The 26,087-nt window shown below is 59.5% G+C and overlaps 2 protein-coding genes across 2 annotated transcripts in view; one reads left to right on the top strand and one right to left on the bottom strand.

Annotated features, from left to right (window-relative positions):
* The first annotated feature begins 1,918 nt into the window (after positions 1–1,918).
* On the top strand, positions 1,919–17,200 carry GPR37L1 (G protein-coupled receptor 37 like 1). The gene is made up of 2 exons (XM_048826886.2): positions 1,919–2,905; positions 15,868–17,200. The coding sequence occupies exons 1-2, from the start codon at positions 2,147–2,149 to the stop codon at positions 16,681–16,683; spliced, it is 1,575 nt and encodes a 524-aa protein (XP_048682843.1). The 5' UTR covers positions 1,919–2,146; the 3' UTR covers positions 16,684–17,200.
* A 5,890-nt stretch (positions 17,201–23,090) lies between these two features.
* ARL8A (ARF like GTPase 8A) overlaps positions 23,091–26,087 on the bottom strand; it is a 42,187-nt gene continuing 39,190 nt past the window's right edge. Inside the window, exon 7 of the mRNA XM_048826384.2 lies at positions 23,091–25,821. Coding sequence (XP_048682341.1) covers positions 25,772–25,821 — 50 coding nt within the window. The 3' untranslated portion in view covers positions 23,091–25,771. The remainder of the gene's footprint in view (positions 25,822–26,087) is intronic.

The following is a 26,087-nucleotide window of genomic DNA, read 5'->3' as shown; positions in this document are numbered from 1 at the left end:
ATCCCTGAGGCCAGGCTGATGTGCCGGAACGAAATGCTGCAATGCAAGTGCCTCCTGTCCAGCTCCCCAGCCCGGCGCTGAGCACTGCCTTGGCCCAGCTCGAGCGCTGGCTGCAGGGGTTGCTAGCGGGCAGCCAGGTGCCTGGCAAGATGTGGGGCACACATCGCTGAGCCACTCGCTCCTCTCAATGGGGAATAAACCCCGTAGCTCAGACCCTCCCGAGCCCCGGTGTGAGCAGCCCCTGCAGGCGGGCCAGGGTGCTCAGCAAAGAAGGTCCCGGATGTGCCCCACAGAATGCAGGCTGTGGGGCTGTGGAGAGTCCTGTGCTCATGAGACTGGACGGGGCAGGGCTCACACCCTGGTGACTTTCCAGACAGAAAAGCCCGCTCGCTTTGATTTGCAAGCATGCGGTCACTGGGAGGTGGGGCGGAGCACGCGGCCCATTCACACTGGCATGGGCAACCCGCAGGAACAAACTGCCCCTTCTCCTTGGATCCCTTGTACTTGCAGCTGCTCAGCTTTGACGGAGATTCAGGGTGTCACGGTTGCGTCTTCTGATCCAGTAGCTGCACTAGGCTGAGATCAGGGCCCCACTGCACCCACAGTAACGGCCAGGCCCTGACCCGAGGAGCAGACAAGCCAAGTGAACGAGATATGGAGGGAGAACAGAAACAGAGAGGACCCGTGACGTGCCCAAGGTCACCCAGGTGCCAGTGGCAGAGATGGGGATAGACCCCAGGTGTCCTGAGTCCCCATCCCATCCCGCATCTGTCAGGAATGAGGGCTTGCAGCTGCACCTTCCCCCGCTCCGGGCAGCCTTTGAGCACAGCCAAGCCACAGCAGGGCTGCCCGATTGGCCAAGGAAGTGCCCGAGTCTATCTGCAGCTGGGACCGTCTCTCCTGTGCCTGCCCTGCTCCTGCCTTGTTCCCAGCCTGGCCTGATTCCAGCTCCGCCCCATAGGCCGTACTGCCAGTGACACCATCCACTGGAGCACACAGGTCTCCTTCCATCAGCTGTCCGTTTTATTATTTAGCATTTCTATTGTGGTAGCACCTAGACACCAACCAGGTCAAGGCCCCGTTGTGCCAGGAGCTGCACAACTCTGCACTGGCAGTCCTGGCCCCCAAGAGCTGACAGCGTCAGAGGCAAACAAACAGCGAGGGGGAGGCGCCACCCTGCGGGCGGGCAGGAGTAGGCCTGGGGCCAGGTAGCAGCATGAGCAGAACCAAAAACTACCCTCCCAAAACAAACCACGGCATGCACAGCTCTCCCCCTGGGAAGAGGCTGAGAGAGACGCAGCCGTGTGGGCCAGCCAGGAGCCATGTCTGCACGGGCTCAGATACCCCGGGGGATGAGGGTCGGAGAAGAACCGGGAGACACGAGACGAGAGCAGGGAGCTGGGAGAGCGACAGGCGCAGGGCGGTCAAGTCGCGTCTTAGCCTTGTCTGCACGGCCATGGGTGCCTCAGGGGTCTCAACATCCCTCGTGAGCCACTCTGGCATCCTGCTCTGCTTCGCCTCTGAATAGCAGCCCCATCCCCTGGGCACCTGCCAGCTGTCCCAACCCTTGGGAGTGGGCCTTGGCCTTCTGCTCGGTTTTTTAGGTTTTTCCTTCTTCCTCCCCATGTCGCTCCCTTAGAGGGGCTGTAGAGTTACTTGCATTTTAATCCCGAATGTGGCAATACCGCAGGCGGCTGGATGGCAGCTTGGCCCGTGACTCTGCATCTGTCTGGGCAATGGGCAGTGTTCTGGATGGAGAGCGCACTCGGCACGGGCCTGGCTCCCCCCGCCCCGGTCCCCACAGCTACAGCCCCCTGTGATCCCAGAGCCCCCCTCTCGGTGGGGCAGGTCGGGGTGTTGGTCGGTTGCTCTGGTGAGTTGCATTGCGGCCACCAGAGGGCCCGGGGCTCTGGCAAGGGCCGGTTTGGCTGCGGGAAACTCTTATTATTCTGGCCAGAGCTCTGCGGAGAACCCAGAGCGGCGGTCGGAGCTGGGAGAGCAGCCTGCAGCCTCTCTTGCCTCCCGGCTCACCCCACGCGGCTCCTCCACTCCTCCTTCAAGTTGGGGAATTTTCCGTCTCTCCGCAGCCCCGGGATTGGGGTCACCTCTGCTTTGCAGGCGTGGTGGAGCTGGTGCCAAGGGAGCGATGCCTTTGCCTTGGTCTCTCATGCTTTCACTGCTGGTGCTGCAGACCTCAGGGGCCATGGCGACGTTGGGCACTGCCCCGCTGATCCGGGGACGCCGTGCACATCCCGGGCAGGAGCACGGGGACGGAGGAGGGGGTCTGGGGCCTGACCTACCAGACGATGTTGTGTTGGGATCACCTGGGAAGGTGTGGCACCCACGGGACGGTCACCGGGTCCCGCCAGCCTCAGAACGGCTGACGAGGGAGCGGCTGCGCAGAGGGACCAAGGACGAGGACTCCAAGTCAGTCCAGCAGTACATGCCGGGGATAAGGGTGGAGTTCCCCCGGCCCATCAACCCAGCCAGTCTACAGCCAACCAAGCCCCTGGTGCCGTCCAGCACAGACCCTGCTGAGCACCGAGACGGGACCCACACAGACCTGCAAGGCACAGACCCCCGTGGCAACCTCCCCACGGCGCCGGACAAGCGTCTGCAGATCCAGAACCCCCTGTACCCGGTGACGGAGAACTCTTACAGCGCCTACGCTGTGATGTTCCTCTCCCTCATCGTCTTCGCCGTGGGCATCATCGGCAACCTGTCGGTCATGTGCATCGTCTGGCACAGCTACTACCTGAAGAGCGCCTGGAACGCCATCCTGGCCAGCCTGGCTCTCTGGGACTTCCTCGTCCTCTTCTTCTGCCTCCCCATGGTCATCTTCAACGAGATCACCAAGAAGAGGCTTCTGGGGGACATCTCCTGTCGCATCGTGCCCTTCATGGAGGTAAGGGGCCGGCGGGGGCTCCGGCAGATGGTGTATGCCCGCTCCCGCAAGCCCTGAGGGGTGAAGTGGCACTCAGAGGGGACCCAGCACAACCCCTCTGAGTGCCACTTCACCCCTCAGGGCTTGTGCTGGTGTAGTTCCCCCATATGGCCCAGCACTTTAAGCCTGCCTGGGGCCCAGGCATCTGGGTTCAGACAGCGAGTGTGGGACAGGCCCTGTATGGAGCAACCACAGCCCCAGTCCCCTTGTAGGGTGACCAGATGTCCTGATTTTATAGGGACAGTCCCAATATTCGGGGTTTTGTTTTATATAGACACTTATTACCCTCCACCCCCTGTCCCAATTTTTCACACTTGCTGTCTGGTCACCCCACCCCGTCAGGCTGTAGTCTGGGGCTCCCAGAGCCACATGGGCTGTGTAGAGTGAGAAAAGGGACTCTAAAATCCTCCCTCATTCCCGCCCAGGGGTCTGCTTTTGCTAACAGACCAGAGACACAGCAGAGACCTCCTCGCTCTTGGTCCCCTAACAGTTGGCACCTAAATAAGTGGCCTGGTCCCCAGTGGTGCGGGGCATCCACACCAGCCCTCTGGAAACCAGGCACCCTGATCTGGGCACCCAAAGCGAGGGGCCTGGCTCTCAGCACCCCAGCTGCGGGATTGTAGCCAGTGGCTTGGACTGCTGCCAGCCCTGCCAGCTAGGGACGAGTGGCCCCCCATTCTACCCCCCACGCTCGCAGCCTGCTAGTGCCAGGCCCTGTGTCGCGGCGGGGTGTGCGGGTGGCGAGCCAGAGGGCAGGCGGAGTTGTCGCTCATGGAGGGCAGGCTGAGCCAGGGGTGTAGTACAGTGATGTGGGCCAGATCAGCACCTGGTGTTCAGAATAAACAGACACACTGAGGTGCCATTTTCACAGAGTCACGTCTCTCCCCGTCTGCGCTCGCCCAATACGCAGGAAAACGGGCTGGCCTGAAAGAGCAGGAGCCGCAGAGCCTCTGTCCCAGCTTCCGCGCGGTCAGGAGAGCTGGATTCAGAGCTGGGGTGGGGGTTGTGTCCTTGGCTGGGGGAGACAGAAGCTGACGCAGGGTCGGGCCATAGACAGGCCCGAGCTAGCATTGATCGAGCTAGAGAAATGACCCACGGCAGGGAAGCTGCAGCACCATGGGCTGCAGCCAGGGCTGCACAGAGGTTTTGGGGGGACAGAGGCAAAATCTGAAACCCAGGCCCCCCCAACCCTTCCAAAAATCTTATGACTGAGGAGGGGGGTCCGGGGGGGGGGGTTGCAGCCTCACGCTCACCCCACAGCAGCTGCTCCCATCCTGCGTGGCTGGGCCCAGCTCCCTGCTCCAGGTGTTACAACCTGGCGGCCTCAGGTGTATCCCAGCCCAGCCATCCCGCCATCACCCCGGAGGGGCAGCCAGGCCAAACCTGAGTGGCCCTGTGACCCTGCACACTAGGTCACAATGCCACTCGGCCTAGGTGCCCTCTCAAACAGGGGGCCCAGGGCAACCTGCCCCTTCCCCAGCCTCCAGGGGCCTGGTACCTGCCCACCCAGGACCCTGGGAAATTATTCAGCCTGCAGCTGCCCTTCTGCCAGTACGCCAGCTCGCTAGGTCACAGCTGTGTCTGCACACGCTGCAGTCACACCTCGGCAGGGCAGACCCCACAGCCTCAGGGTACCTGGTCCTGGCAGGGCTGCTCAAGGGCTGGGGGCTTGTGCCTCTGGCTAGTTCAAAGAGTCAAGCTGAGCCGCCGGTAGTGTCTTTCCTGGCCCACCCCAGGGATGAAGGCGGGAGGGTGGGGAGAGGGGCATTGTGAGGGAGGTTACCCTGGAGAACCCGTGCATGCGAGCCGAGGAAAACCCATCCCCCGCTCAGCCTCTCCTGGCCCCTGCCAGCCGCACTGAGATCATGGGGGAGGGGGGCTCGAAAGTGAGTCTGGGGGCCGGGAGCTTGGCGCTGGACCTGCTGCAGCCGGGGAGTCCGAGTCTCCCCTCCCTCACCCTGACAGCATGGCTAGATAGATCTCCAGCTGGCATAGATAGCTGGTGTCAGTGAGAACAGAGGACTGCGCATGGGGGGGCCGGATCCTTCCTGACTGCCCCCCTGGGGCCCCTGCCTCATGTCATCGGCCACAGCTCCATTGGAGTCAACGGGCCGGATCCCCAGCTGATGTGGGTCGACCGTCGCCGCCCTGGTGTCAGTGGAGCTCTGGTGCTGTGCGCCGGCTGGAGATCTGTCCCGAGGAGTCAGTTCGGGACTGGCCGCAGGCTGCTGGATGTGCCTGGTGCATGGCAGGCCGGGAAGTTGGTCACATTCCCCAGAGCTCTCTGCTGCTCTTCGCTGTGAAATCCGCTGGTCTCAGCCTCACCGAAACGCAGCCTCCAAAAACCTCCCGCGCGTCCCTGTTCAGGAGAGTCCAGCACTTCGCTGCCATGGTGGGAGACATCTCAGCGCTGCCTTGGCAGTGCCAGAGGCACAGAAGGGTTAGACTGGAGTCAGGAAACGTCTGCAACCATCTGTTTCCTCTTCCATCGAAAACCAGTCTTTTCCTGTTCAGCATCAGGGTTTACCGAGAAAGCAAGTGAAGGCAGCTGGTAGGTAGCCACCCGATGCCCCCTCCTCCGGTCAGCCAGGCGAGGAAATTAATGCTCTGGTGTAGCATCCCTTCCCTCCTGAAGCCACCCGGCACCTGGATCTCCGCAACTGCTGCAGGTTGCCAATCCCTTCGACTGACCTGCACGTGGCGGGGCCTGGCGTCGGGCGCTGCGTCTGTCCAGCCCTCACAGTGCGGTCCTGGACATACACGGCTGGAACGCAATATAATTCATAATGACTAACGAACCAGCACCTATTTGGCTCCGCGGGGCCAGGGCCGGGGGTGGTCTTTTGTAGTTTCTGCCTCGTGCAATAACGTGCTGCAAGGCAACGTGGGTGTCATGGAGTCCCTGGGTGATGCTCTGGAACTGCTCCCCATGAAGCCAGGCAGGACTCTGGAGAAGTCTCCTTCCTATGAGCAGCCTTTCAGGACACAAAGCTCACACAACTTCCACCTTCCTGGGTCTGACCTCGGAGCCTTCATCATCCTCTGTCCCTCCGTGCGCTTCCCACAACGAGTCCGCTCAGGCGGGGCTCATGGGGAAGCCAGAGGGTCCTGCACCCCAATTCCGCAGTCAGACGTGACTCTCAACCAGCCAGTAAAACAGAAGATTTATTAGACAACAGGAACATGGTCTAAAACAGAGCTTGTATGTGCAGAGAACAGGACCCCTCAGCTGGGTCCATTCTGGGGGGCAGTGAGCCAGACAACCACGTCTGCCCTTCACTCCATGTCCCAGCCAGCCCCAAACTCAAACTCCCTCCAGCCCCTCCTCCTCTGGGTTTTGTTCCTTTCCCAGGCAAGGAGGTCACCGGATTCCTTTGTTCTCCAACCCTTCAGCTCTCACCTTGCAGGGGGAAAGGGCCCAGGCCATCAGTTGCCAGGAAACAGGGTGTCGGCCATTCTCTGTGTCCAGATTCCTGCACACACCTGCCCTCTAGGGCTCTGCAAGGATCACACACCCTTACCCCACCAGCTAGATATTTAAGAACTGCCTAGGGGAAACTGAGGCATCCCCACACTATTCAGACGAAACATTAAGAACAGTCCCACTTCGTCACAGCGGGAAATACCTGGAAATACACCCAGTGCAGGGGCCGGTGCGAGGCTCCCCCGGGGCCTGAAAGAGCCTGGGCGTTATGCTGGGCCCACTGCCCTGGGAGGAATCCTATCCCTGCCGAATGGTGCTCGGACCCCTCATGCTGTACGTCCCGGGCTGGGGGCTGGCGGCTGCTCCGGGAGGGTGGGGAGCGGCCCCAGTGGTGCGCCCAGCTGCAAGTGATGCAGCCGGCACAGCCCCCTGCAGTCAGGCTGCTGTAAGGGCGCATTCAGTGGAGGAGGCAGCCGGGATAATGGGCAGTGTCAGTCTGACGGGGGGGCGTAGTATGTCCTCAGCCAGGCGCTGCTGCGTTGGTCACCACTTGCTCTCTCTGGGGGGGTCTAGGCTGGGGGCTGGGGCTGTGTCCATGGGCCGTGTCTTAACAACGTGCTGCTGGGGCTCCCCCGCCCCCCGGCCCTCGAGAGCTGCAGCTGGCCAGGTTCACTGGTTGGCCTCCAGATTGCTCCTAGGTCACCCTAGCACCTGCTAGAACAGGGGCGGGCAAACTTTTTGGCCCGAGAGCCGCACTGGGTTTCAGAAATTGTATGGAGGGCCGGTTAGGGCAGGCTGTGCCTCTCCAAACAGCCAGGCATGGCCCGGCCCCCGCCTCCTATCCAACCCCCCCTTTTTCTCGCCCCCTGACAGCCCCCCTGGGACTCCTGCCCCGTCCAACCACCACTGTTCCCTGATGGCGTCCCCGGGACCTCTGCCCCATCCACCCCCCCCCCGCTCTCTGTCCCCTGACTGCCCCCGGACCTCCCACCCCTAACTGCCCCCCACCACCCTATCCAACCCCCCCCTTCCTTCCTGACTGCCCCCCCGGCCCATCCACCGCCCCTGTTCCCTGACCGCCCCCGGAACCCCGGCCCCTGACTGCTCCCCGCCACCCCATCCAACTCCTCCTCCCTTCCTGACTGCCCCCCCCGGGACCCCTGCCCCATCCAACCACCCCTTCTCCCTGACTGCCCCCGGAACCCCTGCCCCCATTCAACCCCCCCATTCCCCGGCCCCTGCCCCACCCCCCGAACTCCCCTGCCCTCTATCCAACCCCCCTTCCCGGCTCCCTGCCCCCTTACTGTGCTGCCTGGAGCACCGGTGGCTGGGGGGGCGGCTGCACCAGGACAGGCAGCCGCGCCGCCCAGCTGGAGCCAGACGCACCGCGCGGCACAGAGCACAGGGTCAGGCCGGGCTCTGCAGCTGCACTGCCCGGCAAGAGCTCGCAGCCCCCCCCCCGCCCAGAGCTGAGGCTGCGGGGGAGGGGGAACAGCATGGGAGGGGCCGGGGACGAGCCTCCCGGGGCAGAAGCTCAGGGGCCGGGCAGAACGGTCCCACGGGCCGGATGTGGCCCGCGGGCCGTAGTTTGCCCACCTCTGTGCAAGAAGTTCAGAGGGGTGCAGGGTTCAGAGCCTGGGGAGGGGGGCGTAGCTCAGTCCCTGGCCAGTGTTGGTCCTTTCGGGGGGCCCGCAGGAGGCGCGGTGGTTGCTGGGTTTGGAAGCAAATGGCTCGGGAGCGTGCTAGGCTTAGTGAGGCAGCTAGAGCGGGCTCAACCCAGGTCCTCCTCTAGCCTTCAGAAGCCCAGAGCCCAGGAACGTGCTGCAGTGGGTCCCACGCCGGGAGGCTGGATCCTGGCTGCTGCATGTCCTGCCCCGCAGAGACTCTGGGTCCGTCCACGCTGCAGCCAGCGGCGTGACTGCACCACGGTTGGCATCCCCGAGCTAGCGCCAAAAACAGTAGCCGCGAGGCCACGGCAGCATGGGCTGGACGAGTCCGTCCGGACCCTGGGTCTGTACTTGGGTGGCTGGGTTACTGGCCCTAGCTAGCTCAAAGCCAGCTGGCATGTGTCTATACAAGGTGCAGCCACCCTTGGATTGGAGTGCTGAATGGCCACCTTCAGGAGCTGCCCTCCTGCCTCCTGGCTTGAGGAAGGGTCAGGCCCTGGCAGTGGGAGGGGCAGGGCATGTTGGGGGTGCAGGCCAGGCCAGGGGGGCTCCCACAGTCCCAGCAGCCAAGAACCTCTTCCTCTCCCTAGCGTAGTGCTCTGTAGCCGGCTTTCTTGGGGCAAAGGCTTTGCCTGCAGAAGGAAGTGGCCCTGCTGTGACTATATCGGTTCTGATGCCGATACAGCCCCCCGGGGGTGGGTGCTCTTATTCCAGTTTAAGAATGTCCACATGGGGGGCTGCACTGATGTACCCCAATCCAGTTTCACACTGATTTAGCCCAGCTGGGGCCATTCTTTCCTGTAGCCGAGTTCCAAGAGCCGGGCTGCATCCCTGGAGATTGGTCCAGTCCCTAAAGGTACATCTGCCCAGCTCGGGTAAACGTCCAGATGCACCAGCTCCGCTTAAGGCCAGCCATCCAAGTCCAATCCTGCCCGACCCCCGGGGACGTACCTGGCAGCTACTGTGAGCTACCATGGTTGCATTGCTCCACCTAGCACAGGTCTGTCTTCCCGCACTGCGTAGCGCCCTCCCAGCTGCTGAATAGAGGGGCCCTTAATTTCCATAGCTTAGAACCGCCCATCCTTTCTCTTGTCCAGTTAGACCAGAGGTGGCAGAACTGGGGGGGTGGCAGGCTGAGGGGAAGCACCCGCAAGTGGAAATATTGTGATCTGTGTTCTGCCCCCATGCCCGGAGCATGTGGGATCAGGCCAGGCAGCAGGAAGGAATTGGGGTGGTGGAATCAGGGCTGGCAGCAGCTGTCCCCGGCGAGAGAGACACCCTGACCTCCACTTCTGTACCACTGCCCCGATGCTCCACCCCTCCATTCAAAATGAGCTCCCACGGCATCAGAGTTCAACTGCGAGCTCTCACTGTCTCTGTGTGTGCAGCGCCTGGCGCAACGGGGCCATGAGCTGGTGTGGACACCACTGGAATACCAATAGCAATGCTGAGGGACCCAGGGGACGCGCTGGGATCATGGTGAGGGGATGCTGATGTAAGCAGGCAGGGAGGCGGGCGGAGGTGAGACCGCTGGGCAGGAAGGGACTGCTGCAGAAGGAACGTCCTTGTGTCTCTGCTGATGATGCAATAGCCAGTGCGGGGCTGGTGAGCGCCCCGGAGGCACTGCTGAGACGGATAGTGTGGACATGCTGGAGTGAGGGCTAAGTACAGGATGGCGGTGGGCAGCACCCTGCCATCCCCAGAAGGGCCTGTGCCAGCATCCCCAGGGGAGTAACTTTTTTTAAATGTTAAAAGTTGGTTTAAAAAAAAAAAGGGGACCAATGTCAGATATTTGCTGAGCACTGAGAACTTCCCTTGCAGAGGTCAGAAAGGGCCATGTGTGCTTGGCAGGGGGTTGCTCACTGCTGGTTTACAGTGTCCAGTTGTGGTGTCTGCAGGATTTTGCTGTTGAAGGATGTTGATAAATTGGAGAGGGTTCAGAGAAAGCTATGAGATGGATTAGAAAACCTGCCCTATAGGGAGAGACGCAAGGAGCTCCAGCTATTTAGCTTAAGAAAGAGAAGGTTGAAGGGTGACTTGATCTGTAAAAAGAAAAGGAGTACTTGTGACACCTTACACGGGGAACAAGGAGTTGATCATGGGCTCTTTAGCCTAGCACCTAAAGGTCTAACACAGTCCAATGCCTGGAAGTTGAAGCTAGACATATGCAGCCTGGAAATAAAGACTGTAATTTTTTAACCGGGAGGATAATTAACCATTGGAACAAATTACCAAGGGCTGTGGTGGATTCTTCCCTGGCAAATTTTAAATCAAGACAGGATGTTGTTCTGAAAGATCTGCTCTAGCACCACAAACAGTTAGTTCGGGGATGGGCTCTGGTTTTCCTGCGCTGTACAGGGGCCAGACTAGCTGCTCCCAATGGTCCCTTGGCATCTCGGACTCTGGGGAACGGTGGAGCCCAGCGAGCGCACGTGTGTGTGAACAGTTGTGAATGGACAGTGACCATGTCTTTCGCACAAGGGCTGTGGGATTGGGGTTGCGAGTGAGTGGGCAGTGTTGGCCCGGTGGCTGCAGAGTGGCTGATGGTGTTTATTTTCACTCTGAACCCTCCCAGAACTTGGCATTTTTTCCAACCAATTGTGTCCTCTTCCTTTGGCAGAGGGAGACGTTTTTCCTGGGTTTCTCAATGCAGCGGAAATGCCCAGGGGCTGATTTTGGACAACAACAGCTTGGGCTTGTTCAGCACACGGGGGAGCGGATAACAAGGGACGGGAAGGCCTGCAAGGAGCCTGGGGGTGGTCCGAAGGCATGCGGCCACTCGTGAGCCTGGGTCTCCCCCTTGTTTTCAGCTGCTGCGTTGCCTTAATCATAGAATCATAGAATATCAGGGTTGGAAGGGACCTCAGGAGGTCATCAAGTCCAACCCCCTGCTCAAAGCAGGACCGATCCCCAATTAAATCATCCCAGCCAGAGCTTTGTCAAGCCTGACCTTAAAAACTTCTAAGGAAGGAGATTCCACCACCTCCCTAGGGAACCCATTCCAGGGTTTCACCACCCTCATAGTGAAACAGTTTTTCCTAATATCCAACCTAAATCTCCCCCACTGCAACTTGAGACCATTACTCCTTGTTCTGTCATCTGCTACCACTGAAAACAGTCTAGAGCCATCCTCTTTGGAACCCCCTTTCAGGTAGTTGAAAGCAGCTATCAAATCCCCCCTCCTTCTTCTCTTCCGTAGACTAAACATCTCCAGTTCCCTCAGCCTCTCCTCATAACTCATGTGTTCCAGTCCCCTAATCATTTTTGTTGCCCTCCGCTGGACTCTTTCCAATTTTTCCACATCCTTCTTGTAGTGTGGGGCCCAAAACTGGACACAGTACTCCAGATGAGGCCTCACCAATGTCGAATAGAGGGGAACGATCACGTCCCTCGATCTGCTGGCAATGCCCCTACTTATACATCCCAAAATGCCATTGGCCTTCTTGGCAAAAAGGGCACACTGTTGACTCATATCCAGCTTCTCATCCACTGTAAACCCTAGGTCCTTCTCTGCAGAACTGCTGCCGAGCCATTCGGTCCCTAGTCTGTAGCGGTGCATTGGATTCTTCCGTCCTGCGCTTGTCTGGAGTCTGCACTTGTCCTTGTTGAACCTCATCAGATTTCTTTTGGCCCAATCCTCCAATTTGTCTAGGTCCCTCTGTATCCTATCCCTACCCTCCAGCGTATTTACCTCTCCTCCCAGTTTAGTGTCATCTGAAACTTGCTGAGGGTGCAATCCACACCATCCTCCAGATCATTTATGAAGATATTGAACAAAACCGGCCCCAGGACCAACCCTTGGGGCACTCCACTTGATACCGGCTGCCAACTAGACATGGAGCCATTGATCACTACCCGTTGAGCCCGACAATCTAGCCAACTTTCTCTCCACCTTATAGTGCATCCATCCAGCCCATACTTCTTTAACTTGCTGGCAAGAATACTGTGGGAGACAGTGTCAAAAGCTTTGCTAAAGTCAAGGAACAACACGTCCACTGCTTTCCCCTCATCCACAGAGCCAGTTATCTCATCATAGAAGGCAATTAGATTAGTCAGGCATGACTTGCCCTTGGTGAATCCATGCTGACTGTTCCTGATCACTTTCCTCTCCTCTAAATGCTTCAGAATTGATTCCTTGAGGATCCGCTCCATGATTTTTCCAGGGACTGAGGTGAGGCTGACTGGTCTGTAGTTCCCAGGATCCTCCTTCTTCCCTTTTTTAAAGATGGGCACTACATTAGCCTTTTTCCAGTCATCCGGGACCTCCCCCAATCGCCATGAGTTTTCAAAGATAATGGCCAATGGCTCTGCAATCACATCCGCCAACTACTTTAGCACTCTCGGATGCAACGCATCTGGCCCCATGGACTTGTGCACGTCCAGCTTTTCCAAACAGTCCCGAACCACTTCTTTCTCCACAGAGGGCTGGTCATCTCCTCCCCATGCTGTGCTGCCCAGTGCAGCAGTCTGGGAGCTGACCTTGTTCGTGAAGACAGAGGCAAAAAAAGCATTGAGTACATTAGCTTTTTCCACATCCTCTGTCACTAGGTTGCCTCCCTCATTCAGTAAGGGGCCCACACTTTCCTTGACTTTCTTCTTGTTGCTAACATACCTGAAGAAACCCTTCTTGTTACTCTTAACATCTCTTGCTAGCTGCAACTCCAGGTGTGATTTGGCCTTCCTGATTTCACTCCTGCAAGTCCGATATTTTTATACTCTTCCCTGGTCATTTGTCCAATCTACCACTTCTTGTAAGCTTCTTTTTTGTATTTAAGATCAGCAAGGATTTCACTGTTAAAACAAGCCGGTCGCCTGCCATATTTACTATTCTTTCTACACATCGGGATGGTTTGTCCCTGTAACCTCAATAAGGATTCTTTAAAATACAGCCAGCTCTCCTGGACTCCTTTCCCCCTTATGTTATTCTCCCAAGGGATCTTGCCCATCAGCTCCCTGAGGGAGTCAAAGTCTGTTTTTCTGAAGTCCAGGGTCTGTATTCTGCTGCTCTCCTTTCTTCCTTGTGTCAGGATCCTGAACTCGACCATCTCATGGTCACTGCCTCCCAGGTTCCCATCCACTTTTGCTTCCCCTACTAACTCTTCCCGGTTTGTGAGCAGCAGGTCAAGAACAGCTCTGCCCCTAGCTGGTTCCTCCAGCACTTGCACTAGGAAATTGTCCCCTACGCTTTCCAAAAACTTCCTGGATTGTCTGTGCACCGCTGTATTGCTCTCCCAGCAGATATCAGGGTGATTGAAGTCTCCCATGAGAACCAGGGCCTGCGATCTAGTAACTTCTGCGAGTTGCCGGAAGAAAGCCTCGTCCACCTCATCCCCCTGGTCCGGTGGTCTATAGCAGACTCCCCCCACAACATCACCCTTGGTGCTCACACTTCCAAACTTAATCCAGAGACTCTCAGGTTTTTCTGCAGTTTCATACGTGAGCTCTGAGCAGTCATACTGCTCCCTTACATACAGTGCTACTCCCCCACCTTTTCTGCCCTGCCTGTCCTTCCTGAACAGCTTATATCCATCCATGACAGTGCTCCAGTCATGTGAGTTACCCCACCAAGTCTCTGTTATTCCAATCACATCATAATTCCTTGACTGTGCCAAGACTTCCAGTTCTCCCTGCTTGTTTCCCAGGCTTTGTGCATTTGTGTATTGGCACTTGAGATAACCCGCTGATCGTCTCTCTTTCTCAGTATGAGGCAGGAGCCCTCCCCTCTCGCATTCTCCTGCTCGTGCTTCCTCCTGGTATCCCACTTCCCCACTTACCTCAGAGCTTTGGTCTCCTTCCCCCGGTGAACCTAGTTTAAAGTCCTCCTCACTAGGTTAGCCAGCCTGCTTGCAAAGATGCTCTTCCCTCTCTTCGTTAGGTGGAGCCTGTCTCTTCCCAGCACTCCTCCTTCTTGGAACACCATCCCATGGTCGAAGAATCCAAAGCCTTCTCTCCGACACCACCTGTGTAGCCATTCGTTGACTTCCATGATTCGATGGTCTCTACCCAGGCCTTTTCCTTCCACGGGGAGGATGGAGGAGAACACCCTTGCGCCTCAAACTCCTTTATCCTTCTTTCCAGAGCCACGTAGTCCGCAGTGATCCGCTCAAGGTCATTCTTGGCAGTATCATTGGTGCCCACATGGAGAAGCAGGAAGGGGTAGCGATCCGAGGGCTTGATGAGTCTCGGCAGTCTCTCCATCACATCGCGAAACCTAGCTCCTGGCAAGCAGCAGACTTCTCAGTTTTCCCGGTCGGGGAGGCAGATAGATGACTCAGTCCCCCTGTGGAGAGTCCCCGACCACCACCACCCGCCTCCTTCTCTTGGGAGCGGTGGTCGTGGAATCCCCAACCCTAGGACAGGGCATCTCATGCCTTCCAATCGGCGGAGTCTCCTTCTGCTCCCTTCCCTCAGAAGTATCATCTGGTCCACTCTCCACCTTAGTACCTGTGGAGAGAACATGAAAACGGTTACTTATCTGTACCGGCGTTGCTGGTACATGGACGTTCCCCTTTTTTCTTCTGGAGGTCACATGATGCCAAATTTCTTCACCGTCCTCCTGTCCTCGCTGCGCAGCCTGCTCTGACTCTTCAGAACCTTGTGTCCGTAGAAGCATATTCTGATGTCCATCCAGGAAATCTTCAGTTTCTCTTATGCAACGCAGGGTCGATACCTGTTTCTCCAGACCTTGAACCTTCTTTTCCCGTATGGAGACCAGCTTGCCCTTTGTACAGACAAAGTCGCATCTGTCCTGTGGAAGAAAGACAAACATAGCACATCCAGTGCAGGTCACAACAGCTGAACACCCCCCATCCATATTACCTTCCTTCTACGAGCTTCCTCAGGAGCTGTAGTAATTACTCAGAGAATCCGGCAAGGTGTAAGCCTAAATGGGCTCTCCCCAGGCCAACTCCTTCTGTTAGCTGCTGTGCTGTTCGCTGCTCAGCTGGTTCGCAGCTGACTGGCTTTTTATACAGTCAGGCCCACTTAAGGCTCACCTGGAACAAAGCACTCCCAGTTCCCACCCTTTTCAAACAACCAATCAAGCACACAGTCAAGTGAGCTTAAGTGAGCTTCCAACCCCTCGTCCGCGCTCTTTGGAGCTGTTATGGGAGGGGCGCGCGGGACAGGCATTCTAGTCAAGCGGGTGAAAAAGGAGGAGAGCCCTGGCCTGGAGGGATGAGCACAGGGGCTCAAACCCTCCTGGCTCTGCCGCTGGACTCCCTGGGCAGCCTCAGGCAAGTCACTGAATCCCTCTGCCTCAGTTTACTTCCTGGGGGCAGCTCGAGCTCCCTCCCAGGTGCGGTGAGGCTCCATGTAATGTCCGTGCCGTGCGCTGAAGGTGCAGTTATGTCTCCGGCTGCAGGCACCTCTTAGGCACTTGCATTGCACAGTCACTCACAGGAATGTGTGTGTGAACTGGGTTTGTAGCTGTACTTTCACCTCCCCTGCAGCCCTTGCTCCTGCCCTCAGAGTGCTCCCCACTGCTGCAGAAGAAGCAGGAAATGGTGTTCTTGGCCCCTTAACAAACAGTCGGGTGGCTGGGAACTGTTGTGATGTGTGGTTGTTAATTCCTCGGTGGCTGCTTTAGAAATGCAGGGCTTTGGAATCTGGGAAATGGTCAAACTTTGGCAGGTGGGTCAGATTTGGGGCACAAGCCCTGGGAACCCCCTTAAACTCTAGCTCAGTAGTGTTCTCACTGACGAGCAAAGAGCTGCCTTGCAAACTTCCATCTCACCAGCTGTAAAGGCCTGATGTGTCTCTCGCCAATGCAACCCTGTCTCCATTTAGTGCCACACAGTGACCCCAGCCTGTCTCTTCTTCCATGTCCCCAGGTGTCTTCCTTAGGTGTCACCACCTTCAGCCTTTGTGCCCTGGGCATCGACAGGTTCCACGCAGCGACCAGCCCTCAGCTCAAGATGCGGCCCATAGAGCAGTGCCAGTCTATCATTGCCAAGCTGGCGGTCATCTGGGTGGGCTCCATGACCCTCTCTGTGCCTGAGATTCTCCTCTGGCAGCTGACGCAGGACACGTCGCCAGTCTCCGGTTTGGTGACCGAGTACTGCACCATGAAGCCTTCACTGGAGCTGCCGGAGTCCGTCTACTCCCTGGTCCTCACCTACCAAAATGCCAGGATGTGGTGGTATTTTGGCTGCTACTTCTGCCTGCCCATTCTCTTCACCGTGAGCTGCCAGCTGGTGACCCGAAGGATCAGCAGCACCGAGAAGAAGGCGGAGTGCCGGGGGTCCAAACACGGCCAGTGCGAGAGGCAGCTGAACTGCACCGTCATAGGCCTGACGGTGATCTATGGCCTGTGCACCATCCCCGAGAACATCTGCAACGTCGTGGTGGCCTACCTGTCCCCGGATATGTCCAAGCAGACCTTGGACCTGCTCAGCCTCATCAACCAGTTCTTCTTGTTCTTCAAGTGCTCTGTCACCCCCGTGCTGCTTCTCTGCCTCTGTAAGCCACTGGGGCAGGCCTTCATGGACTGCTGCTGTTGCTGCTGTGAGGAGTGTAGCCAGGACGCAGCCTCCAGCGAGGGCAGCAGCTCAGACAGCAAGCTGAAGACAGAGATGTCCTCCTCCATCTTCTTCGACAAGCCCAGGGAGTCACCTCCACAGATCGTGGCCCTGGGCACGCCTTGCTAAACTCCACCAGCCCCGAGGGAAGCAGTAGAGATTGTTCCTTTGGCGTCTCCCAAGACCAAATGTTGTTACTTTAGCCTGTGTCTGCACATGAGATGGAGCGGGGCATCTTCATGCCTGCCATGGGCTTGTTTGATACCCAGCAAGGACGTTAGTGCTGTTGCCGGCCGATGTGGCTTCTTAGGGAGCTCTCCTGCCTTTGCTGGAGAGTCACCAAGGCCACGGGCACCTTCCAGTCGCAGTTCCCTGGCACGGCTCCGAGGAGTTGCTGGCCTGGGTGAGGGGATGTCTCGGAAAGGTCCCATCTGCAGCACTTCAAGGACTGAGAGTTGCCATAGTGTCTCCTAGAGGACGTAGTGACTATTAACCTGTCCGACGTACCCTGGGTTCTCACCATCCTCCTCCTCCCCCAGCCCATCCCCCAAACCGGGAGGCAGCTGCAGTGAAAAGACTCCTGTAGGATCTAAACTCTCCCCTTGTACGAGTACCCTGTCCTCAATAAATCACTAACTAGACAGAACGAAGGGCCTCCAGCTAGGCGGGTTCTTTGATGCAGTATCACAGGGCAGCAGGCTGGGTTTGCTGAGCTGCCCATCGTGTATCCAACGGCCTGGGGCTGCCAGCCCAGCTCTTTCGGATTTAGATCAGTGTCTTCCCACGCAGTGCTTCCCTCCACTCCAGGCATGGGGAGGCGGCGGCCCATCCTGGGGAGCTGGACGCTGGGAAGGGCTGGTCATTTAGATCAGTGTCATCGCCCTGTGTAACTGGAGACAATCCAACTGAGCCTGCTGGGCCAGGTGCTGGGGCCCAGGGGAGCCGTGCACAGGCAGGCAGGGGACAGGTAACGAAGTCGCCTGTCTGCTCCCACGTTCCTGGGGCTGCTCTAAGTTACGCTGGCAGGAATCAGCCCCGCGGGATAGTTCTCCCAGTGGTGGATGGCTCAAGTGCAAGGTGCTGCTCCTCCCTGGGCCTTCACCTTGACCCATCCCTGGCACCAGAGGGGCAGAGAGCAGGTGGTGCCATGCTGGCTATACCCCAGGCTGGCTCCACGCCAGCGGGAGATGACCCTGTAGCTGTGGCACTGCATCGGTAGCGTTGCTTTCTGGCTGCGGGGCACAGCCCTGGTGGCACAAAGCAGCCCGAAGAGGCCGAGGATCAGGCTCCCACCTTAGCAGAAATCATGTTCGTGTGGGGCCTTTAACTCCGGGCTGAGCGCCAGCTAATCCTGAGCCCTAATCCCAGCGCGCGGGCGAGTCCCTTACCCCTCCGAAGCCCAAGAACAAGAGCTGGCCTCGCCCCTGAAGATCCCCAGAGGGGCACAGTGAGCTTGGGGCAAAGCGCAGCCCCCCAGCCCAGCTCCTCCTCTGCAGCTGCAGGCTAGGCTGCAGTCCTGGAGAGCCCCGGCCTTACCCGGAAGGCTGCTGCCAGTGGGGGTGGGGAGGGGAGTAGGGCACAAGCTCAGGGTCTCAGCCTGTCGGGGAGCCTGGCACCGCTCCCCCCTCGGCACCGACACAGAGAGCCTGTTTCTGCTGGCTGCTGCCTTCACATGGCACCTGGGCCTTTTGTGAAGCAGAAAGGAGCCAACAGGAGCCGGGGCCCAGCGCACGTGCCCACAAAGCAGGCTTTCTGTGCACCCAGCAGCCGGAGGAGGAGGCAAACAACCCAGCTCTGGGTCCACCAGCTCCCTGGCAGCTTAGAAGAACCAATGTGCAAAGAAACTCCTCTGAATATCCCTAAATGGGCAAGAATCCATCTCCGTGCCCAGGCAGGGGAGAGAAACTGTGACCCCCGAAAGTCATTCTTTGCTGGCATCCCCCTCATGCCCATGCTCTCTGATCCCGCTAGCCAGGCCCTGGCAAGCCCCCCCCCAATGCACACCAGCAAGGTAATGCCCCCAAGTTCATAGTGACGCCCAGCTCAGCCCCGAGCAGCGTGGCACATGGCACAGGGCCACGGTTCCCTCGCCCCTGGTTCTGAATCCCTACGGCACCACCCTTTGCAGGACTGTCCCCAGGGCGGGGCTCCCAGGTTTGCACCACTGGCTTCCCAGGCGAGGAGAGTTTGGGCCTTTTACCCGGCACTGGCAGGGAAACTGGGTCAGCTGCACGGAGAACCAGCCTAAAACCTCACCCCCCGCTCAGCCTGAGCTCAGGCGCTGGGAGCTCTGGAAGAGGGCAGCAAACTGCTGCGTCAACGTCATGCTGCCCAGCCCCACATGCCCCCCCCCGGTTTCCAGCAGGACAGATATGGCCACATGGAGTGAGGCTGTTCTCTTGGCACGTCTGAACCAGGGTGTGTCAGAAATCAGCCCGTCCCAGGAGAAGTCCAGTGCAGAGCGAGTCGGGGACTGGCATGATGGAGCCCCATCCGCCTTGCAGCTTACCCAGCGCTTTGAGATCTCAGGCCGAGAATGCGCCGAGTGCAAAGGGCTCATTACCCAACGGCTGCCCGAGTGTTTTACAGCCATCACCCCCGACCCTGCGGCGTCCCCAGCCCCGGCTTCGGGATGGGCCAGCGCCATGAAGCTTGCGCCAGTCACTGGTAGCACGGGCCGCTTCGCTGAGGCAGCTCAGGGAACACCTCCTCCTCAGCCCCCTGCTTTCGCTCTGCCCCAGGATCCTGTTGTGTGTGAGAGGCTGTCTCTGATCACACCCTTCAGCGGCCAGGAAAGCCTGCCAGGGCCGGGGCAGGCCGGAGAAATCTCAGCTCAGGTGGCGTGAACGAGAAACTGATAGGCTAGAAAACTGGCCTCTGTTCCCACATGGCACATCTGTGCCCAGGCCCGGTGACGGAGGCCGTGGTCCCGTGACCTGCTTGGTCTCTAGACAGCAGCTGAGTCGCCGGGAGGCTCGGCTGAACCGGGGCAAGCAGCTGGTGAATGGGCCCAGCCGGTCCTTCCTGGTGGCTCGGCGGCAATGACTGGGGACGCAGGCCCATAGCCCGGGCTGAGCCGGCTGGCTCGGCTTTGCTGCCCACCCCCACCTCAGCCTCCTGGCCCCCGGTTGCTCAGGGATGTTAAAGCTCTTTGTTCTTGCGCTTCGGCAGCCACCCCCAGTCCGGTGAAATGCCACGGGGCGAGGGAGGTGGTTGCTAAGCACCAGGAGCTCAGCGAGGGCTTTGTCCAGGGAATGACACCCACCGGTTTCCCTTGGGCCTGTCGCCATGGAGACAAAAGCCCCTGTCTTTGTTTCGGGAGCATGAAGGCTGCCCCCCCCATCCCCCCACTCAGTAAAGGCACCAGGTCCCGCTGGCAGCCGTGCATGCCCGGTAGCTCCCAAGGAGACCAGCCCTCGCGGGCGGGCTGGGCCGCTCGCTCCTTTCGCTGTGCAGGCAGGGGGCAGCCCTGGCATTCGAGGGGCCATCAATCAGCCCAGCAACCCCTCATCGCCCCAAGGGTGTGCATGTGTGGGGGGAGATGATGGAGGCTTCAGGCCCTGGCCTCTGCAACCAGCTCCAGCTCAGGGTATTAAAATGTGACTCTAGGGGAAGCAGCGGGAGTGGGGGCAGCCAGGGAAATGGGGGGCCACAGGGGTGTGATGAGCGCAGGGTAAATGCCTACATGGATAGATGGGGGACTGGGGGGGAAGCGTCCACATGCGGAGCCAAGCTGCAGCTGCCTGCGTGTACATGCCATACCCCCAGCGCCTCGCTAGCCAAGCATCCCAGCCCTTGCATGGCATGTGCTGAGAGATGATGGAAGCCGGGAGGGGGGCGGGGACCTGCCCTTCTGCAGCCCCCTCACTCCCTTCCAAGTGCCGCCCTGCCCTGGTGACATGCTGGAGGAGTAGGTCCCACAGGGCTGGTGCCCGGGAGCGATGGTGCGGGAGGAGTGGAGCCGCTGGACCGGACAGTCCTTCCCGCACGCCATGGCCGGGTGCGTTCCCGGCTGGGGGGCGGGAGGCTCAGCCAGCTGGCTGGGGGCTGCTGTGACTCGCATGCAGGACGAGGGCTGCAGGGCGGGGGGAGCTGCCTTCGTGTGGCTCATTCTGTGCTGGTTTGTCCTGAGCTGGGGCCAGGGGGAACAATGCAGGGCTTGTTCCGGAGCCTGGCAGGCTGGCTGGCGGGAGAGGCTGAGAAAAGCGAGCCGGGGAGGGGTAGCCGGAGGCAGGGATGGCTGCCAGTGTGCAAACAGGGTTGAAAGTAGCATATGGGACCTGCAGCGCAGGGGGGCACCTGCCCCAGCCCACCAAAGGCCCCAGGGGTAGGATGGAGACCAGAAAGGGGCCGAAACCAGTGCGGCAGGAGGGGAGACGGGCTCCTTCACACTGCGGTAATGAGTTGCTGGGGGAAGCGCCCCTGCCCCTGAGCAAGGGTCCCCACACCCCACAGGGGACGGGATCTCTGGCCCTGGCTTTGCCTGACTCTAGGAGGGGGCTGGAGTATGGCACTCAGCCGCATTGGCATCCCATGCCCATCCCGGGTAGGGCAGTCAGGGGACACCCTATTGGGGGAGGGGGAGTCTCATGCTCCACGTCCCCCCTTTGCTCCACCAGCCTCTCGGACCCACGTCCACTCAACACGCTCGCTCTCTCCCATAGCAGGGAGGCCCTGGTCTTGCCTCACCGGAGGGTCTCCCTCCATGGCACAGTCTCAGTGCCCTTGGAGGGGGCCCTGGATGCCAACCCCTCTGCATGCAAATGCCCAAGAACCTGTAGAACCCCCCCCCACACACCCACATTAGCAGCAGGGGGAGCTGCCCTGTTTTGGTCACCAGGTAGGATGGGGTGCATTTGCCCCAGTGGGGCTTCTATCAGCAACCCCTCCCCCGCCCCCCCCGCTCCTTCATTGCTGGCAACTAGCCCAGTGCCTAGGCCATGAGCCCGCACCTGAGAGGGGGGCATAAGGCTGCACCCGGCCCTGGCCAACTGGAAGGAGGCAACTGCGTGAAGAGGTGGGTACGAGTGGGGAGCAGCCAGGTGCCTGGAGAGGCCACAGCTCAGAGCAAGAGGGGGAAGGAGCCTGCAGCAGATACTTTCCCAGCACAGTAGGCGGGGGCCATGCTGGCCCTGCACCCTCACAGCTCGGGACAGCTCCCCGCCCCCCGGTGATCTGCCCCCCAGGCCACCACCTGCTGCTGAAATTCCAGGTGTGCAACAGGGCAGGGGCAGGAGGCCCCGCTGTCGCGCGGAGAGTCAGGTACACAAGGGCATGGGTGGGCCCTGGGCATGCACAGCAGAGAGGAGCACACAGCCCCAGCCCGGCCTTTCAATGGTGGGAAAAGCTTCCCCTAGTGCTGGCTGGGGCTTGAGTGCTGCGTTCGCCGCCCCCCAAGACTTGCTGGCGTGGCTCGCTCTGGCGCCCAGCCTGCTCTGCCCCTCAAGGTGCCTTCACTGTGCTAATCCAGGACGGGATATGCTGAAAGGGGGCCCGCCGGAGCTTGTTTGAGTTTCTCCCAGCAGCACTAGGCACCTCGCCAACACTTACTCAGAGCCCAGAAGGCCAGCAGCGCAGGGAAAGGAGCACGGGAGGAGGGGCACAAGGGCACAGGCAGCCCGGGGCTGGTGGGCTGGCAGAGAGCCTGCTTTTAAGGGAGCTTATCCCTCTCCCGCTGCTGGGGGCCAGGCCTGGCCTGTAGGGCTTACCCTAAACAGACAGGGAGGACATAGTGCAAAGCAAGGGCTGGGTCCTCAGAAGTCTGCACAGGGCAAGGAGTTGTCCTTGGTGCGGAGGGTGAGGAGAGCAGGGGGAGGGAGCTGGAGGTAGAGGTGTTCCACCCACCACAACCCAGACCCATAGCAGGGCATAGCCCAGTGTCAACAAGGCTAAGGCAAGGGAGCCGCCCTAAGCTGAGGGCTTTGTGTCACCGTCCCAGAAGCGGCCATCTAAATCTTCGACCCAGCTAAATGCCCTTTCCCAGGCACAAAAAGCAAGATTTGTGCCTGCAGCATCGACCGCCACGTTGACAGCTTGAGCCCCATGCAGTGAGACCAGGCTAGACTGAGGAGTATGGTGCGGAGCAGCTGGAGAGCAGCGTTGGGGGGTGACGAACACTACCCCCCTCCAGCTCCACCTTGCGGGTCAAGGACACGAGGCCCTGGGAGACTTCTCTCCCCCCCACCTTCTCCGTCATCTCTACCACAGCAGGAAGAGCTGAGGCTGCTGCCCAGCTGACGATTCGGCTGCCAACCTAGTTACATGCCTGAAGGGGTTAAGTCGAGTGGGCTATGAGAGGGTGAACATGGGGGATGAGCCCCACTGCCAGCCTCTGCCCCTGCTCAGAACGACAAGCCCCAGCCCTGACAGCAAGCCCCAGCTGCTCTCGCCCTCGGGCAATAGGGCAGTGCCCAAGAAAGCCCTGGTTTAACTGTGCAAGGGTGCGAGTCGTCCCTGGCAGATGGACCATGTGCCAAGACCCCTGACAGGCTGGTGAGATGAGGAGAGGAAACAAGACCACAGCAAACACGCCCCCGCAACACAAAACTGTTAATTTATTATGATTAGGAGGCCAAAAAAAAAATTGTACAGTTACAAGAATCATTTCCCAACAGAGAAGGTCAATATGAGCCAAAAAATCTCTCCTAAAAAAGGAATAAATGACACCACTTTACAAGTCATTAAATAAACCATGGAAATGGCTCCTTGTGCAATTCTGCGAAAACGAGAAAAGAGAAGAACAAAGCAGGCTGGACGCCCCCGCCCCCGCGCTGTGCAGAGTGGGGGGCCGGGGAAGGAGCCCAGGGCTCTTGGCCGCCCCGAGCTGACACACTGGACGGGGGGGATGCGGCTGGGCCTGGATTACAGGCAGCTGCCCTCAGCCGGACAGAGGCAGGCTGTGCGCAGCAGCCGCCTCATGGTCCTTCCCCGGGTCCTGCCGCTTCGCCCCCAGCCGGCTCCAGGCCACCTCCAGGCTCCATCAGCAGGCTCCAGCACTGCACAGAAGTCACATGGGCTGGAGCACACTGGTGCTCCTTTCCCCTCCTTCCAGGCCTGGCTGCCACTTCCCCTCCCTGCCGCTGGCTGGCTGGAGACCAGACCTACTAGCCGGGGCTGTAGAGGGCAAGGAATTCCACCTTGACATCACACAGGGCCCATCAGCCCCGCCGTTCCCTGGAGACAGGCCTTTCCTCTGGCCCCTGCGTACTGGGAGAGAGGCCAACACCCCCTCGACGTGCCCCTGTGCCAGCACTCTCAGCTGTGCCCCCTCTGGGGCTGGGACAGACCCGGGGGCAGCAGTGTGACACAGCCGGCCAGCTTGTTTCTAGTCCACGAGAGCCCTGAGTGAACAGCCCTGGGATGGGAACAGAGTCATGGGGAGCTTTGCACAGCAGCCCTGGCACCTTCCAGAGCAGTTCTGCTGTGCTGGGACTGTGGGCAGCCAGACATGCCCCATCCTGCTGCAAACACCTTCCCCCCACCCCAACAAAGGCCAGCCCTCCTCCCAACATGCACATCACTGGAATGGAAGGGAGCAGCTTAGAGGGGGAAGCACATCAAGCAAGGGGGAGCCCACACCCAGCACTGCAGGGGTGGACGTAAGGCAGCCCCACTGCCAGAACTTGGAGCACAGGGAAGCCTGCCTCACTTCCGGGGGGGGGTGGGTGGGTGGGAAGGGGGCAGAGATATCTAAAGCTCCTGGACTCACACGGTGTGGGGTGGGGTCTCTGGCTGCCAGCCTTCAACACACAGACCCTCCTGGGGAAGGGAGAGCCATGCCCCTAGACCCAGAAGCCAAGGTGGATAGCCCCACCGCAGGGCACAATCTCTCTCCGTGGGTCCAGGGCGGGACGAGACCGGAAGGGGTTTTCCCATCTCTGGCTAACCAGAGCCTGAGCCCCTGATCTCCCAGGTATGAGGTGGGTACATGAGCTGGGGCAGACACCCCCTCCTGGGCTGCAGCATGAGGGGAACCCTGCTCCCGGATGCTGGAGCATGGGGAGAGGGGAAAGGCCTTCCTCGGAGCTTTGTCCTTGGCTTCAGTTCTACAGCAATTGCAACAGCGCTGAGCCCTCCCCTGAGCGAAGGGGGGCCTAGCCCCACGGCAGAGCCAATGACAGGTCACGAGAGCACAGGTGAGTGCGTGCTGCACACCACCCCTCTGCACGGGCCTCGGCAGGACCTGGGTTAGCAGGTGCCACGGCTCCCTCCCCAGCTCTGGGCACAGAGAGCATTCCCAAGGCGCTGGTCGCTGGCCCGCAGGTACCAGCTCACCCTGACCCCCATGCTGCACAGCTCGCCCCACCCAGAGAGCGTCTAAGGAGCTGGAGACCTCCCCAAAGCAACCTGGAGGAATGGCAGAGTGCCCCCACCTTCCTCCACAGCCAGGGGAGGGGGCAGAAGTGAGTCACTTGCGGAGACTTTGGGGCCTGGGTTGCAGGAAGGGAAGCGGAGAGAGAGGGAGAGAGGGAGTTGCCCCTGCCCCTGCCAGCGCCCAATCCCTGCCTAAGCATGGGATCGAAAGGCCGAATGCCTGGGGAAGGGGCAGAGGTCTAGGAGCAGGAGGGGTGGCTCTGTAGACGGGCACAGCACTGACTCCCCACAGCCTGGTCAAGACTGCTGACCTCAAAAGCCCCCATTGCCCTGCCCCCCAGGGCCATGTCCACATGCAGCACAGAGAGCGGGGGTGGGCACGGGGAGCTCTAAAGGCTTTTTTTTGGTGGGGGGGCGGGGAGGGGGAGAGCCGGACCTAGTGAAGATATCAGAGGGGCCCACAGGCCTCAGGGTTGGAGGGACGCCCCCATAGGGGCCTGCATTCAGCATGGAATGGTCCAGCCAAGCCGCTCCGCTCCGCTCCCACGACACCCTCCCAATACTGCCTTGGGGGCTCAACCACCTCCAGCACTTCTACAGGTCACAGAGCCCAGTTTCGTAACAGCGTAATTGCTTAAATTAAAATAGATATATACATATATATATACTGTGTACACATCGACCACAACAGAACAGTGCCAAAACGAGAGGGGGAGAGAGAGAGAGAGAGGAGTCCGACAGCTTCTTTACAATAAAAACAGGAGCTCCGTCTCAGCAGGAGCAGAGCCTCGGGTCCCCTAAAAATACCCATCTAGAGAGAGAGAGGGACAGAGAGCAGGGGACTGAGAGAAGGGGGGCTTGGACAATGGCATCTTCCTCGCTCCGAGGCGTGGTCTCAGGGCTCTCAGCTTCTCCTGGACTTTGAGTGCTGAATAAGCCACTGTAGGGTGATGTCTGCAAAGGCAACGCACAGAGTTAGCGCCCGCAAAGGGCATGGTGCCCCCTCCACCACGGGGCTCAGGGGAAGGGGTCGGCGGGGCATTAGAGACTGGCACCTTCTCTAACACAGCTGTTCACTGCTGCATTTCAGCCACTACTCTGAAGCAGTGTCCCCCACGGCCTGGAAACCTTGGGCCCAGCTCCTGGGGCACTGCCCTCAGCCTGCCTTTGGGATGGGGAGTGTAGGCAACTCACAGCTGAGAAGTGACACTTCTGCCCCA

Source organism: Caretta caretta, chromosome 21 (genome assembly GCF_965140235.1).
Source record: "Caretta caretta isolate rCarCar2 chromosome 21, rCarCar1.hap1, whole genome shotgun sequence".
NCBI lineage: Eukaryota > Metazoa > Chordata > Testudines > Cheloniidae > Caretta > Caretta caretta.
This window is presented reverse-complemented; position numbering and strand designations above follow the sequence as displayed.